Source organism: Pleurodeles waltl, chromosome 4_1 (assembly GCF_031143425.1).
Source record: "Pleurodeles waltl isolate 20211129_DDA chromosome 4_1, aPleWal1.hap1.20221129, whole genome shotgun sequence".
NCBI lineage: Eukaryota > Metazoa > Chordata > Amphibia > Caudata > Salamandridae > Pleurodeles > Pleurodeles waltl.
Window position 1 is genome coordinate 461990592 of NC_090442.1, and position 12584 is coordinate 462003175.

Genomic DNA, 12584 nt, shown 5'->3' on the forward strand with positions numbered 1-12584 from the left:
ACTTTGCAACAGCAAATAAATGTGTGTGCACACTAGGAAAACCGCGTGCCTAACCGAAACAGTTGTTACCCCACACTGTGTGTGCCAGATGAAACTTCCTGTAAAAAGCAAATGGTAAAACGTCTTCCTTATCGTATCATAGTGATATGACTGGAAGTAAAAATAAAGTGAAAACTAAGTGGCGTGATACTAATCCCACATGTTAACCAGAAGTCCACATTGCTAAACTGATTGTGCATTATTAAGGGACAAGGGTGAGAAAGTGTGTATTACAAAAGTGAAGTTTCAGCCCCTGTTCAGGCACTTCATCAGGCACTTCAATACTTCAAGAAGGGTCATGTTGACGTCTGTTATGTAACTGACATATATTTTCAGAAATGAGAATACCTGTAGAAGTGCTGCCATCGTGCGCCAGGGCTAAGCCATAACTACCACAGAACAAGCAGGTGGGGCTGCAATATACTAGGGGGCTACCATTGATATAACGGGAGACCAGTCTACAGTGGCAGCAGTAAACAAACCCTCAGATTCCCTTGGTACTCCACTGTGGAATTCAGGGGTGCCCTTCCCCCTGAGCCGGCATGCAATCATTGAACTGAAAACCGAACCCAAGCAGGTGCAGCTGCGGGAGAGGCACCGCATTGCCGATGTACCTCCAGCATCCGGTACCTCCGAGCAGCGGTGGCTGATGCCATGTATAGATGCTTTTATTCCGAGAAGCTTTTCAAATACAGTCTAGTTCATAAAGTACCTGTTTGGAGTGGAGATTGCAGTGACCGAGGGCTCGATTTGACTCTTTCCACTCTAATATGTGATACATAGAAGGCTGCGTCTCAGTGTGCCAGGGTCGTGGTGCTGCCTCTGAAAGGATTGCATTTAGGCAGTAACAAGAGAAGACTAAAAACACCGAGCGAGCAGTGAGTAGAAAGTTGCTATGTACACTGGACTTAATTTGCTCCAGGTGCATCCATTAACAAACAAAGCAAAAATGCATTCATTTTCTTGGGCTCACTGTGGCTTCCAGGTATTCTATAACATAATCTGTAGCATTTTCCTTGTTAAATAGTCATGAATCAAAGCCTAATTGCATTAGTAGGTGATACACGTGTGTTATTAACGACATTGTATTAAGTTGGTGGCTTGAATGCAGATCCCTGAATGTACACTTTTCACCGTTAACATTTCCTATTTTAGCTGTTGAACATTCAGGTTGCACTACAGGTAGCAGGCACCTGCCTCTGTTGTAACTATGAATATTGGTTTTCCCAATTGTCATTTGTACTCTTCAGATGCACAGGGAAGGGCTTTTTGCTAACAATTCTTTAATAAAACCCTTAGGTTTTTATGAGCCTGAATATTTGCCTTCCTCTATTAAATAGTCTGGTGGTAATATTAATTTGAGGAGCCTTCAGAATCTGGCCCTGGAAACTCAAGAATTCTACACAGGCAGGGGCATTTCTTTTGCTGTTACAACATCAATTTAGAACCCTTTACCACTAAATGTCAAACTGCCCGACTGCTTTTGCTCTTATGAAGAAAATTGAAAATTCTCCAGTTTGAACTCTGCCTAACCTAATGCACGGGGGCCGCTGTCTAATGACTGAAGCGAGCTGCCCGTGTTGAACCGCGGTCCCCTTCTGCCCGCACCCCGTAGTCCCCATCTCCTACCGGCCTGTCACCTTCCAAGTTAGGGAGCCTCGACCCCCCGCCTCTTCCTCCATCGCCCTGTGATTTCCCACTGCTGCCCCGTCCCCTTGTCTGCATCCGGACCCCTCACCCGCCCACCCCCACCCTCCCCACAGTCCGCCCTGGACTGATTGCTGCGTAATGGATTTTATTGTTTTGGCTCATGATTATTCTCTGTACACTTTGGTATCTTCCGTTTAAGCGCACTTTATAGGAAGTTAAAATAAATACATTGTGTTTTATGTTTAATTGCCTTTCGTTCCGTTTCGAGCCTAAATCCAGTTGAACTAAAAACTCTGCTCTGTGAAGAAGAAAGCGCACTCAATTAAACAACATGTCTTCTCCTTTTTCTTTTATTTGACAGGGGACATCTGAACTGGCTCCAGTTGGACCGCAGAGTGCTGGAGCACGACTTCCCGAAGAAGTCCGGCCCGGTGGTCTTGTACTTCTGCGTCAGGTACCTCCGCCCTGTGCACAGTGACGCGCTGGCGGGCCTGGCCTTGTGGCGGCCGAGCGCGCGCGCCGGGCAGACGCTGCAGATGCTTCATGTGATGTAGTTGGGGGGGTTCACCTTGCTTATAATGGATGTCTCAAGGCCGCCTAGCACGCGACTGAATACCAGGCTGTTCTGTGCACGAGGCGGCCTCCGCACCAGCAGATTGAATTACACGAAGGATGCTTTCAATATTTTTCTGTTGAGATGACCTTCAGGAAAAGAAACAAGGGTGGCCACAATTGTTGTTGTTTTTTTTTTTTTTAACAATCCTTGTTTGTCTTGCTAGGAAAATTGGCGGCAGAAGTTTATCATGTATGTTGTATATCTCTATTAGATAAAGCTCATAGTTCTTCAAAGTGGAAAACAAACATCTCTGGTGTTGTTTTCTACCAGTCAGGAACATTTCTGATGCAAAGTTTCCAGCACTACTGCACATTTGCAAACTAAGCGTAAACCAATAGGTGCATCTTACCCTGTACGGAGTTTTGCTTTCTATAGAATAGAAAAGACAGTGCTCGATAAATCTGATACAATGAGCCATGCTTAGCAAACAAAAAGGCTGCAAAAGAAGACTGAGCTGGCAGACCAGCAGATGTGGCAGTGAAAGTGGGCAGAGTAGTGGATGAAGACCACGTCAAAGCCAAAGAAAATGTTTGAAGATACTACGGGGGTTGATTATATTTTTGTGGATGTGGTACATCTGTCAAAATGAGTGTATGTCCAGCATAGCCCAGTGGTTCCCAACCTGTGGGCCGGGGACCCCTGGGGGTCCGCGAAGCCTCCTCAGGGGGTCCGTGGCTGCTTAAAAAATTTAATAATATTAGGTCCCAGCTATCAGTAATGACTCCTTGGGGGTCCCCGTGTTCCAGTAACGATTCAGTGGGGGTCCCCGGGCTCCAGTATTGATAAAATGGGGGTCTGCAGAAGTCAAAAGGTTGGGAACCACTGGCATAGCCTATTTAATGTACACAAAATGTGTGCACTATAAATAGAGCAGACAGAGCCTCTGCCAATTTTTGTGGATGTCTTGCATCCACCACATTCAACCCCCTAAGTATGTACACTTCTTTGGAAAAGCTACATGTTGATATTACCACCATTTCACAGACTTACTGATCCACTTGGTCCTCGTGGTATCTTCGAAGTAGGTTCTGAACCAGTTGAATTTGACACGGTGTACAGACAGATGACTTCTTTGTCAATGGACCATGGAGTGCTCCAGCACCTATGAGTCACACTGTTTCACGTTAAAACACCCTAACAGTGTTTAGATGGAATTGCTACACAGTGCTTGGATGGAATTGTCACACAGTGCAAAGCTGGCAATCTGTGCGTGAGTGTTGGTGAAATTGTCACCTAGTGTTTGGGCGAAGTAGTCTTGCTGTGTTTCAGTTAAGCAGTCATTTAGTATTTGAGTGAAGTTGTTACACACTGAAGTTTGAAGTTGCCAAACGGTGCTTTAGCGAAGTTGTCATACAGTGATTGGGTGGGCCTGCATATAGTAGCCTCTCAGAGTTTGAGTTAAGTAGTCACATACTGTTTATGTAATGTGGTTACAAGCTGTTCAAGTCATGTTGTTGTACACTGTTCGGGTTAAGCAGTCATGGGATTCTGTTGAAGTAACCTCACAGTCTTAAAATTAAATAGTCTCAAAATATTTAAGTGAAGCAGCTTGGTCGCTTTTGGATAAAGTGTGCACACAATGTTCAACTGCATCACACACAAAGGGCTGGATTCACAAGTATTTTCCTGTGACTCACTCTTGCAGTACCTCTCAATTCCAGGAGAACGTCTAGCTAAATACTGAAATTTAGGAGTAATCCAGGTGTATTATAAAAGTAAGTCACACTTACTTATGCACAATCTTTGTGAATTGAGCGTTCTGTGTTTAGGTGAAATACTTAACGACTGTTTAAAGTGGCCCGATTATATTCTGATAAAGCAGTCAATGCTTTAACTAAACACTCTCATTTGTAGCTTATAGAAAGTGTTACCATCTTGAAAGTAGTGTTGAACTGAGCGTTTTTTATTCTGTGAGGCCACAGTGTGTAAGACTTGTGCTATTCTTTGCTATAGCATTGATTTTGAGCCATTCTACCATCCGTGTTGGCTGAATTTGCAATAATTGGCTAGGCCAATAATTATTGCCTATGCAATTGTGTTTCCCCGTGTTGCACACCAGTGTGGCTGCTCTTCAGCATTACTAAATGTTAGAGGGATGTGGTGGGGTAGGTGGGAGTGACGTAGACTGGGATAGAGTGGAATAGGGGAGTTTAGGGTTGAGTGGAGTCGGTAACATTGGTGTAGAGTGGAGCGGGTGTACACTGGAGTTGAACAGAGTGGGTAGAGTGGGGTAGATTGGAGTGAGGGAGTTGAGTAGATTAGCATGGTAGATTGGAGTGGGGTAGATTGAATTGGGTTAGATTGTGGTGGAGTGGAGTATATTGGGGTGGATTAGATTGGGGTAGATTAGAGTGGGATAGATTGGACAGGGGTAGATTGGAATAGGGTAGTTTGGGGTGGAGTGGTCTAGGGTAGATTGGAGTGGAGTGGATTTGGGTGAAATCAGTTGGATTGGACTACAGTGGGGTAGATCTGAGTGGCATGTGGTAGTATGGAGTGAAGTGAAGTGGGGTAGATTCGGTAGAGTAGAATGGAGTGTGGCAGATTGGGGTAGATTGGAGTGGGGTAGATTCAGTCGATTTGAAAGGGTAGATTGGAGTTGGGTAGAATGGGTAGAGTGGGGTGAAGTAGAGTGGAGTTGGACAGATTGGAATGGAGTTGAGATTGGAGTGAGATAAATTGGGAAAGAGTGTAGTGTAGTCAGGTAGATTACGATGGAGTGGGGTAGACTGGGTGGACTAGAGTGGGGTAGATTGGAATGTTGCGGGGTAGATTAAGGAGGGATGATTGGAGTGGGGTAGTTAAGTGGGATAGATTGGAGTTGGGTAGAGTGGATTAGATTGGAGTGTGGTAGTTTGGAGTACAGTGGAGTAGGATAGTTTTGAGTAGAGTGGAGTGGGATAGATTGGGGAGTGGGGTACAATGGAGTGGTGTGTGGTAGAGTGGGATGGTGTGGGGTACATTGGGAGGGAGTGGGGTAGATGGGCTGGAGTGGGTTAGATTGGAGAGGAGCAGATTTCAGTGGAGAGAAGTGGAGTGGCGTACATTGGAGTGGAGTGGCGTACATTGGAGTGGAGTGGCATATATTGTGATGGAAAGGAGTAGATTGGAGCAAAGAGTGGTAGATTAAGGTTGAATGTGGTGGAGTGAGGTAGAATGGGTGGATTTTGGTGGGGTAGATTGGAGCGGGGCAGATTGGAGTGAGAGATATGAGTGGGGTAGTTTGGAGTGGGGTAGATTGGACTGAAGTGTGGTAGATCAGAATCTTATAGGTTGAAACAAAGTTGGATGGTGTGGGATAGATTGGAATGGTGTGGGGTAGATTGGAGTGGTGCAGATTGGATGGGGTAGATTGGAGTTTTGTAGTATGGGGTGGAATGGGGTAGAGTAGATGAGGGGTGAATTTAGGTGTAGTGGGGTTGACTGGACTTGGGTAGATTTGAGTGGCATGTATTAAATAAGAGTGAAGTGAGTAGGTTAAATTGGGTAGAGTGGAATGAAGTTTGGTAGATGGGGTAGGGTGGGTAGAGTGGAATGGAGTGGGGTAGAGTGTTGGATAGATTGGTGTAGGTAGACTGGGCTGAGGTAGAGTGAAGGGGGTACATTGGAGAGGGGTAGGGCAGAGGGGAGTTGGATATATTGGAGTGGAATGAGATAGGGCAGGAGTGGAGTGGAGTGGAGTAAGGTAGACTGGAGTGGAGTAGATTAGGGTGGATTAGAATAGGATAAATTGGAACAGAGGGAGGAAAATTACTGTGGGGTAAATTAAAGAGGGATGATATGAAGTGGAATGGGGTGGATTGGAGTGGGGTAAAGTGGGGTGGTGTAGATTGAGGTGGGGTGGAGTGTGGTGAAATGGGGTAGATTGGAGTGTAGTTGATAAGCGTAAATTGGGAAGGGGAAGATTAGAGTAGGGTAGGTTAGGGTGATTGGGGTGGGGTAGATTGGGGTGGAGTGTGGTAGATTTGAGTGGAGTGTGGTAAATTGGAGTGAGGTGGCATGGGATTTGGGTAGAGTGTCGTGTGGTAGAGCGGAGTAGAGTATGGTAAAGTTGAGTGGGAGTGTGGTAGAATAGAGTGGAGAGGAGTTACATAGATTGCAGTGGAGTGGATTAAATTGGACTGGGATAGAGTGGAGTAGATTGTAATGGAGGGGGGTGGATTGGGGTACATTGAACTGGGGCTCATTGGGGTAGATTAGAGCACAGTGGGGTAGACTGGGGTAGATAGCAAGGGTGGGGTGGGGTTGATTGGATGAGATTGAGTGGAGTAGATTGGACTGGAGTAGTTTGGAGTGGGGTAGATTGGATAGTAGTGGAATGGATTGGGGTAGAATGAATGGGTTGTAGTGGGTAGATTGAGTTGGCTTGGGGTAGATTGGGTTAGAGTGGGGTACATTGGGATAGAGTGAGGTAGATTAGAGTGGTGTGGGGTAGATTGCAGTAGGGTGGGTAAATTGGGTTAAGGTAGATTGGATTGGAGTGGGGTAGATTGAAGTGGAGTAGGTTGGGGTAGATTGTAGCAAAGTGGAGTGTGGTTGGGTAGATTGAGGTACATTGGAGTGGAATGGGATAGACTGGAGTGAAGCGGGGTAGAGTGTAGTGGGATAAGTAGCATGGAGTGCAGGGGCGTGAAGTGAAGGGGCGTGATGTGTTTTGTTGTGGAGTGCGTGGTATAGATTGGAGTGGCGTGAAGTCATGTGGCGCAGAGTGTCTTAGAGTGGAGGGGCGTAGAATAGAATGGCATGTCATGGAGTGGAGTCTGGTAGAATGGAGTGGCCTGGCATAGAGTGGGAGGGCATAGAGTACTGTGGAGTATGCATGGTGTGGTAGCACACTGCCCTTACAGAAACACATTTCAATTGAAATGACCATTACATTTGCATCGAAAAACGGTTTTACTGCACACAAATGATAATGTATACAAATGTAATCACATATTATATTGATCATGTATTATATTGATGTTTTTTATCATATTCAAATATTTGTTTTGACCACACGTCAGAATTACAAAAAAGTACTTTAGTTGTACTAGCTCTGAAATATTCTGAAACATCTGCAAGTCCTTTTTTAATAGCACGCAACAAAAACAAGCATTTTCAATGCAACAAGTCTCGCATTTGCTCAAGTTCGAGCTATTAGCTTTGTAAACTCCTAACCGGACTTTTCTTACCACACAAATTAAAAGAAAAAAAACGCAGCGCGATCGTGCTGAAATTGAAAACTGAAAAAACTAGCGTGATCGCACTATGTAAACCCCAGCTCGATCGTGCTGCGTGGAAAATAAACAGATAAAGTAGTCTGGAAACCATGCTGAAAACATCGAGCCTCGTATGTTTTTAGTAGTTTATCGGTGCTTTGTCGGTGGGCTAAACACAGGAAAAGGCATGACGTATGCTTGCCTTTCACAAATGAAAGCAAGCGGATTTTAAAGGCAAGCCCACGAACCAATGAAAGTGACTGACTTGACATGGGCGTGGTTGGAAGGCCAAAGAGAGATTACTACAGAGGACGGAGCGCTTTGCGCTCGCCCCTAAAAATGAACATCCCTTCTTGTCTTATATGAGCATTCAGCATTCACTTTGAAGTCAGAGAAAGAAAAGTAAACACCAAGCTCCCTGAAATAAAGAGCCTGACATTTGACCTCTGTCTTTGAATGCATTGCAAATGTGACAAGATAAGAACAAGATACATAAACACAGTTTAGATAATGGGAGGGACAGCCAAACTGAGCCTGGAGAGCGTAAAGTAAATAAAGCCAGGAAATAGAAAGCCAGAAATAGTGAGTTACAAATCACAAATCCAATGGCAATCAACAAACAGCATTCCTAGCCTGGATGTCATTTAGGTGTCGCCATGGGTTGCAGTGGCAACTCCCTGGCTTGCCTTTTGCGACCTCTGTCACTGTCTTTGCGACCCCTGGCCTCCGAGGTGCCAGGAACACAGTGGCAGCTCGTCCTTATGGACGTCGGTTGGGGCTCCATTCTGTTTTCTCTCAATGTTTTTATTATACTAACAGTGAATAATGCTTCATTGTTCGCTGTTAGAGTAATTAAAAAAGGAGTATAATTATCTTGAATATAGCCTTCCTTGGAAGCTGAGGTAAGTAAAAAAAAAGGGTTTTAAATGTATGTTGTGAGCATGCTTGCGGGTGAGTGCATGTTTATGTGAGAGAGTATGTGTGTAAGTGTAAATGTGTGTATGTGTAAGAAAGCACGAGTGTGAAATTGAAGGCCAAAGGGCATGTGATGTCACTTCTGCTACCCCTATCATTTTGGTATGCTGACGCTCCTGATTCCTAGGGCAACTTTCTGAAAGTCCCAAAGATGCTTTTAGCAAACGAGACAGCTGTGCTGTATGGCAGGATGCAACCTAAAAATTAGGTTGCATTTCCACCAAGCCTATGACCAATTCAAGTTATTTAAGGCTACTTCTTTCCAGGTTTGGATAAAGTGATTTAAATGTTAGACCTTTAACACTAATTACCAGAGATGCTTATGAATATTTGCTTCTCTGTGTCTATATATAATAGAGGGTGTGGTATCTTCTGAGTACCAGACTTCTCTCCAGAGAAAATGGACATTTGCCCCAAGCCAGTGGTTCCATCCACAACTTAAAACTCGAATTGGACTTTTCTGTCTTCCTCTCCACAAGTGCAAGCATCTTTATGTGTTTATTACAAACCACCTAGAGTGTCAAAGTCAATTATGCTGTCATTTAACGAAAAAGGGTCGGATTACAGCTGTCAATTCCCTTTTAGGATCCATATTGGGTTATGAAAAGGATTTCTATATAGGTGATTCCAAGTATGTATCCGCTGATCACAGGTTTTATTTAATATGGTGGCCAGAGTCATCCTTGGCTTTTGACAAAAAAAGTCATGTTTCTCTTCACTCGAGAAAGATACACTGGCTCCAGATAAAACAGGTGATCAAATGTAAAGCCCTACGGATCGTGCACAAGCCATTTACAGTATAGCCTCAAGTGTTCTACAACAGAAACTAATGTATAAACAGTATTGGGCACTCTAATCAGCATGCAGACATCTTCAAATTCCGTGTCTCGCAGATGAACGTTGTGACAATTCTCTTTTTCAGTCATGGTGCCCACCTTGTGGAATCCCCTACAAACAGAGCGAGGATTGCAGTCAACTTTCGTTTCTTACAGCATCTTATTTCATCTGCTTTCTGTCTAATTCTTCAAAAATTCTAAGAAAAAGTCATAACGCCATGGAACCTTGTGGCGGATGTGCACTTATATTGCAAATCATACTCAAAACAAATATTGTTTTATAAAACAGTGTTGCAAAAAGCAGTACAGCTCTGTGTGTGAATTGCGCATTGGTATCTAGGTCTGCATGAGTAGACGCAATGCTGCCCTCTGCTGTGAAGGCAATTGCCCTGCTCCAAGAAACGGATACAGAGAAACCTCCAAGATGTATAAAGATGGAACTGCATTATTATAAGTACATACCACTGCATGCATGCTAGCGGTTTTAGAGTACTTCTGCTGAGGCACGGTGCGAGGGTGAATTGTTTAAAGGTTGGCAAGGCAGACATCTAGACTTGTAATTTTGCTGTTGGTGACTGCTCACTGTTCTTCATCACTCACCTGTGTTGTTCAGTTGCCTACGTAGAAGAGTATTATAGAGGAAGAGATTTTCTATCTATAATTCTCCTATTTCATGTGGCGGCACTACAATGGAAGTCACTCAAATCCGTACCTCTACTAATGAGAAGCCTGACTGCATGAGGGGTATTGCATCCACAGGAACTGGTTTTGATCATCACCGACCACTAGCTTCAGCTCCATCTCCTCCTCCAAATCAGAGCTGGCGATACTCTGCTGGCTTTTCAGATGAGGTCAGTAGATGAGTTGAGGTCTAACCCAACTTGGAGGAAATCAGCCTCGGCACTTTGGCCCAGAATTTACCAGTGACCAGCTCTGAGATGGCGATCCTTACTTCAGTGTCAAACGCAATTGATTAAATCCACATTGGAGATCATCGTTTAGTTTTCTCTTATGGACTACGCCAGTGATCTGAACGTCTTCTGTGACTCACATCTATCTTTGGTAGCACAGGCAACGGCTTTGCACTTTTATCATCTCACTACATACTGTTTTTTACTTTGCCAAGAAAATAATCTGGGTGTGGCTTCAGTATAAAAAGAAATGACTGCACTTGCCTATATGTGAATCTCCCATACAAACTGATGTTTTACTGCAGCTAAAATTTCACATAATTGAGAAACTCCTAGCTGGTCTGCTTCACAGAGATTGTATTAGGCTAGCGGTAATGTGACTGCGCAGGTTACAAGTGCACCAGTAATTTCCCTCAGGCGCCAGTACATGGAACGCGGTGCAGTGTATTGAACACTGCGCAGAAGAAATCTCATCTGTATCACTACTGGAGATCCTTGCTGCCCTCCGGAAGTCCCCGGAAGTCACAGTACATCTAGAAGCAAGATCTCTTGATTTGGCAGATAGACATTGACAGCTCTACCATTCCATGAAGCCTTGCATGCCTAGATTTCACTTCTTTCATTCTCAGTCATCTGGAAGCACCAACATTCCCACATTAACCAACAGCACCCGCTCCCTTCCAGAAGGTATATTGGAGCATGGAAAATGCCCCAGTCAATCAATTTATTGAAGTGACAATAGGTAGACTGGTGTCGCAATCATTCTACTGTGCATTGAGATTCTGGAAAAGTCACTGAACATTTCATAAACCATACACAAACCACTTCTGCAGTAGCCTTATTGGGGACCTGGTGCTTGCGTGTGTCTGTCCTCTTTGTGCATTTGGGGGGATCCTGTCGCAGATTTTGTTTGGTTTTTTAGTAGTTGGTAGTCTCACACAAAGTGATCGGATCACCAGAGGCTGCGCCGAAGCAGCTAAAAAATTCAACAGTGATGGCCAAACTAGTCGGAGTTTGTCCCTCCAACACTGGTGAAGCCTCCATGCAAGGCATCTAAGGTGAATCACATATTATACCTGTCGTCGCGCATTCCTGGTATCACTATAAGAGCGTTGTTTGCACAGCCGTAAACTCGCAGCTCTTTTGACACAACCCAGGCTTTAAGATTACCCAACACAATGGTACTCATTCACGGATCATGGAAGAATGATCCGATGAGCAGGCGCTGGGATTCAAACCCGTGGCTTACATGTTGCACGAGTTCTCAGCAGTGCAGTGCTAGGCACTATTGTAGCCAGCAGAAGGCCCGTTGCATGGTGGTATTGCTTGGAAGGTTTTTTCGAGTTAGCAGTTACATCCTTTGTGACTTCTCCACCTACTTCTTGTCACATTTATCTCAAATGAAGCAGTTTTTTAAAATCTCTCTCTGAAGCGGGTTCCTGACAGCAAACAGACCCTCTACATGGTAAAGCTGCATAATGAGGGATTACTGTATTGTGGAGAAACAGATGTTCATCAGCACTGGGTTGTTAACTCTGGAATTACTGAAAGTTTATTTCAAAACTGTATGTATTACAGGAGGCCTACGTCGCCGTTGTGTGGGGCTGTGGGAAAATGTTGAAGTATCTGTGTGGTGCAGCTATTCACAGGGCAAATCAACTTCCAGGCCTGATTCCTCCTTAAGAATTCGCACTTCATGAAATGTTGGCAGTATGCTGCCTGTAAAATAATTAAGTTAGCTAGACGGATTCATTGCATTAGGGAGTAGACATAAATCATGTGCAGCAATGTCAAAAGCGTAGCATGCACGTAACCCTTCGTACAAGCTCTTTCTGTAGGAGGCGCGGGGCCTGAGGCCTTCCACGGAAAGGGTTGTTCGTGTTTCGTCTTGGGGTGGCTGTTCCCGCCCCCGGTGTTCCTGCGTTCGGCCCTGGCTTGCGTGAGCTGCCCCCGGATACGCTCGGGGTGGACGCCGCTGGAGACGCTTCCCTGGCCTTCTGAACCCGCCGGTGCGTCGCAAGCGATTAGAATCATAATCCGCCCTGAGTGACGCGCGCGCAGTGCGAGGTGCCTGGGTCTGCTCGAACCAGTGCTCCGGCGCGCGCTGCCGGCATTTTCACTGAAGGTGCATCTTATCAAGCTGTTTCAGGCGTTTGAAGAAGACCGAGAGGCGCGGAACCTAAATGCTCATGCATCCTTGTGTGTGCAGGTCAGCCCTTCTTTCTTGGGTATAGATGCACAGCTGGTGTTCTTTGGAGCAATTTCGCACATTATAGAATCAGACTTTACATTTTTGGTAAACTCTGCATCGATTAGCAGTTATATTGGACCAGCAATACGTATTTTGAAGCGTTTT

At 44.9% G+C, this 12584-nt stretch overlaps 1 protein-coding gene across 13 annotated transcripts in view; it reads left to right on the top strand.

Moving 5' to 3' along the window:
- Positions 1-12584, top strand: part of FRMD4A (FERM domain containing 4A) — a 676100-nt gene that overhangs the window by 461268 nt on the left and 202248 nt on the right. For all 13 annotated transcript variants that reach the window (XM_069228743.1, XM_069228739.1, XM_069228737.1 and 10 more), the window contains exon 4: positions 2051-2143. In XM_069228743.1, coding sequence (XP_069084844.1) covers positions 2051-2143 — 93 coding nt within the window. The remainder of the gene's footprint in view (positions 1-2050; positions 2144-12584) is intronic.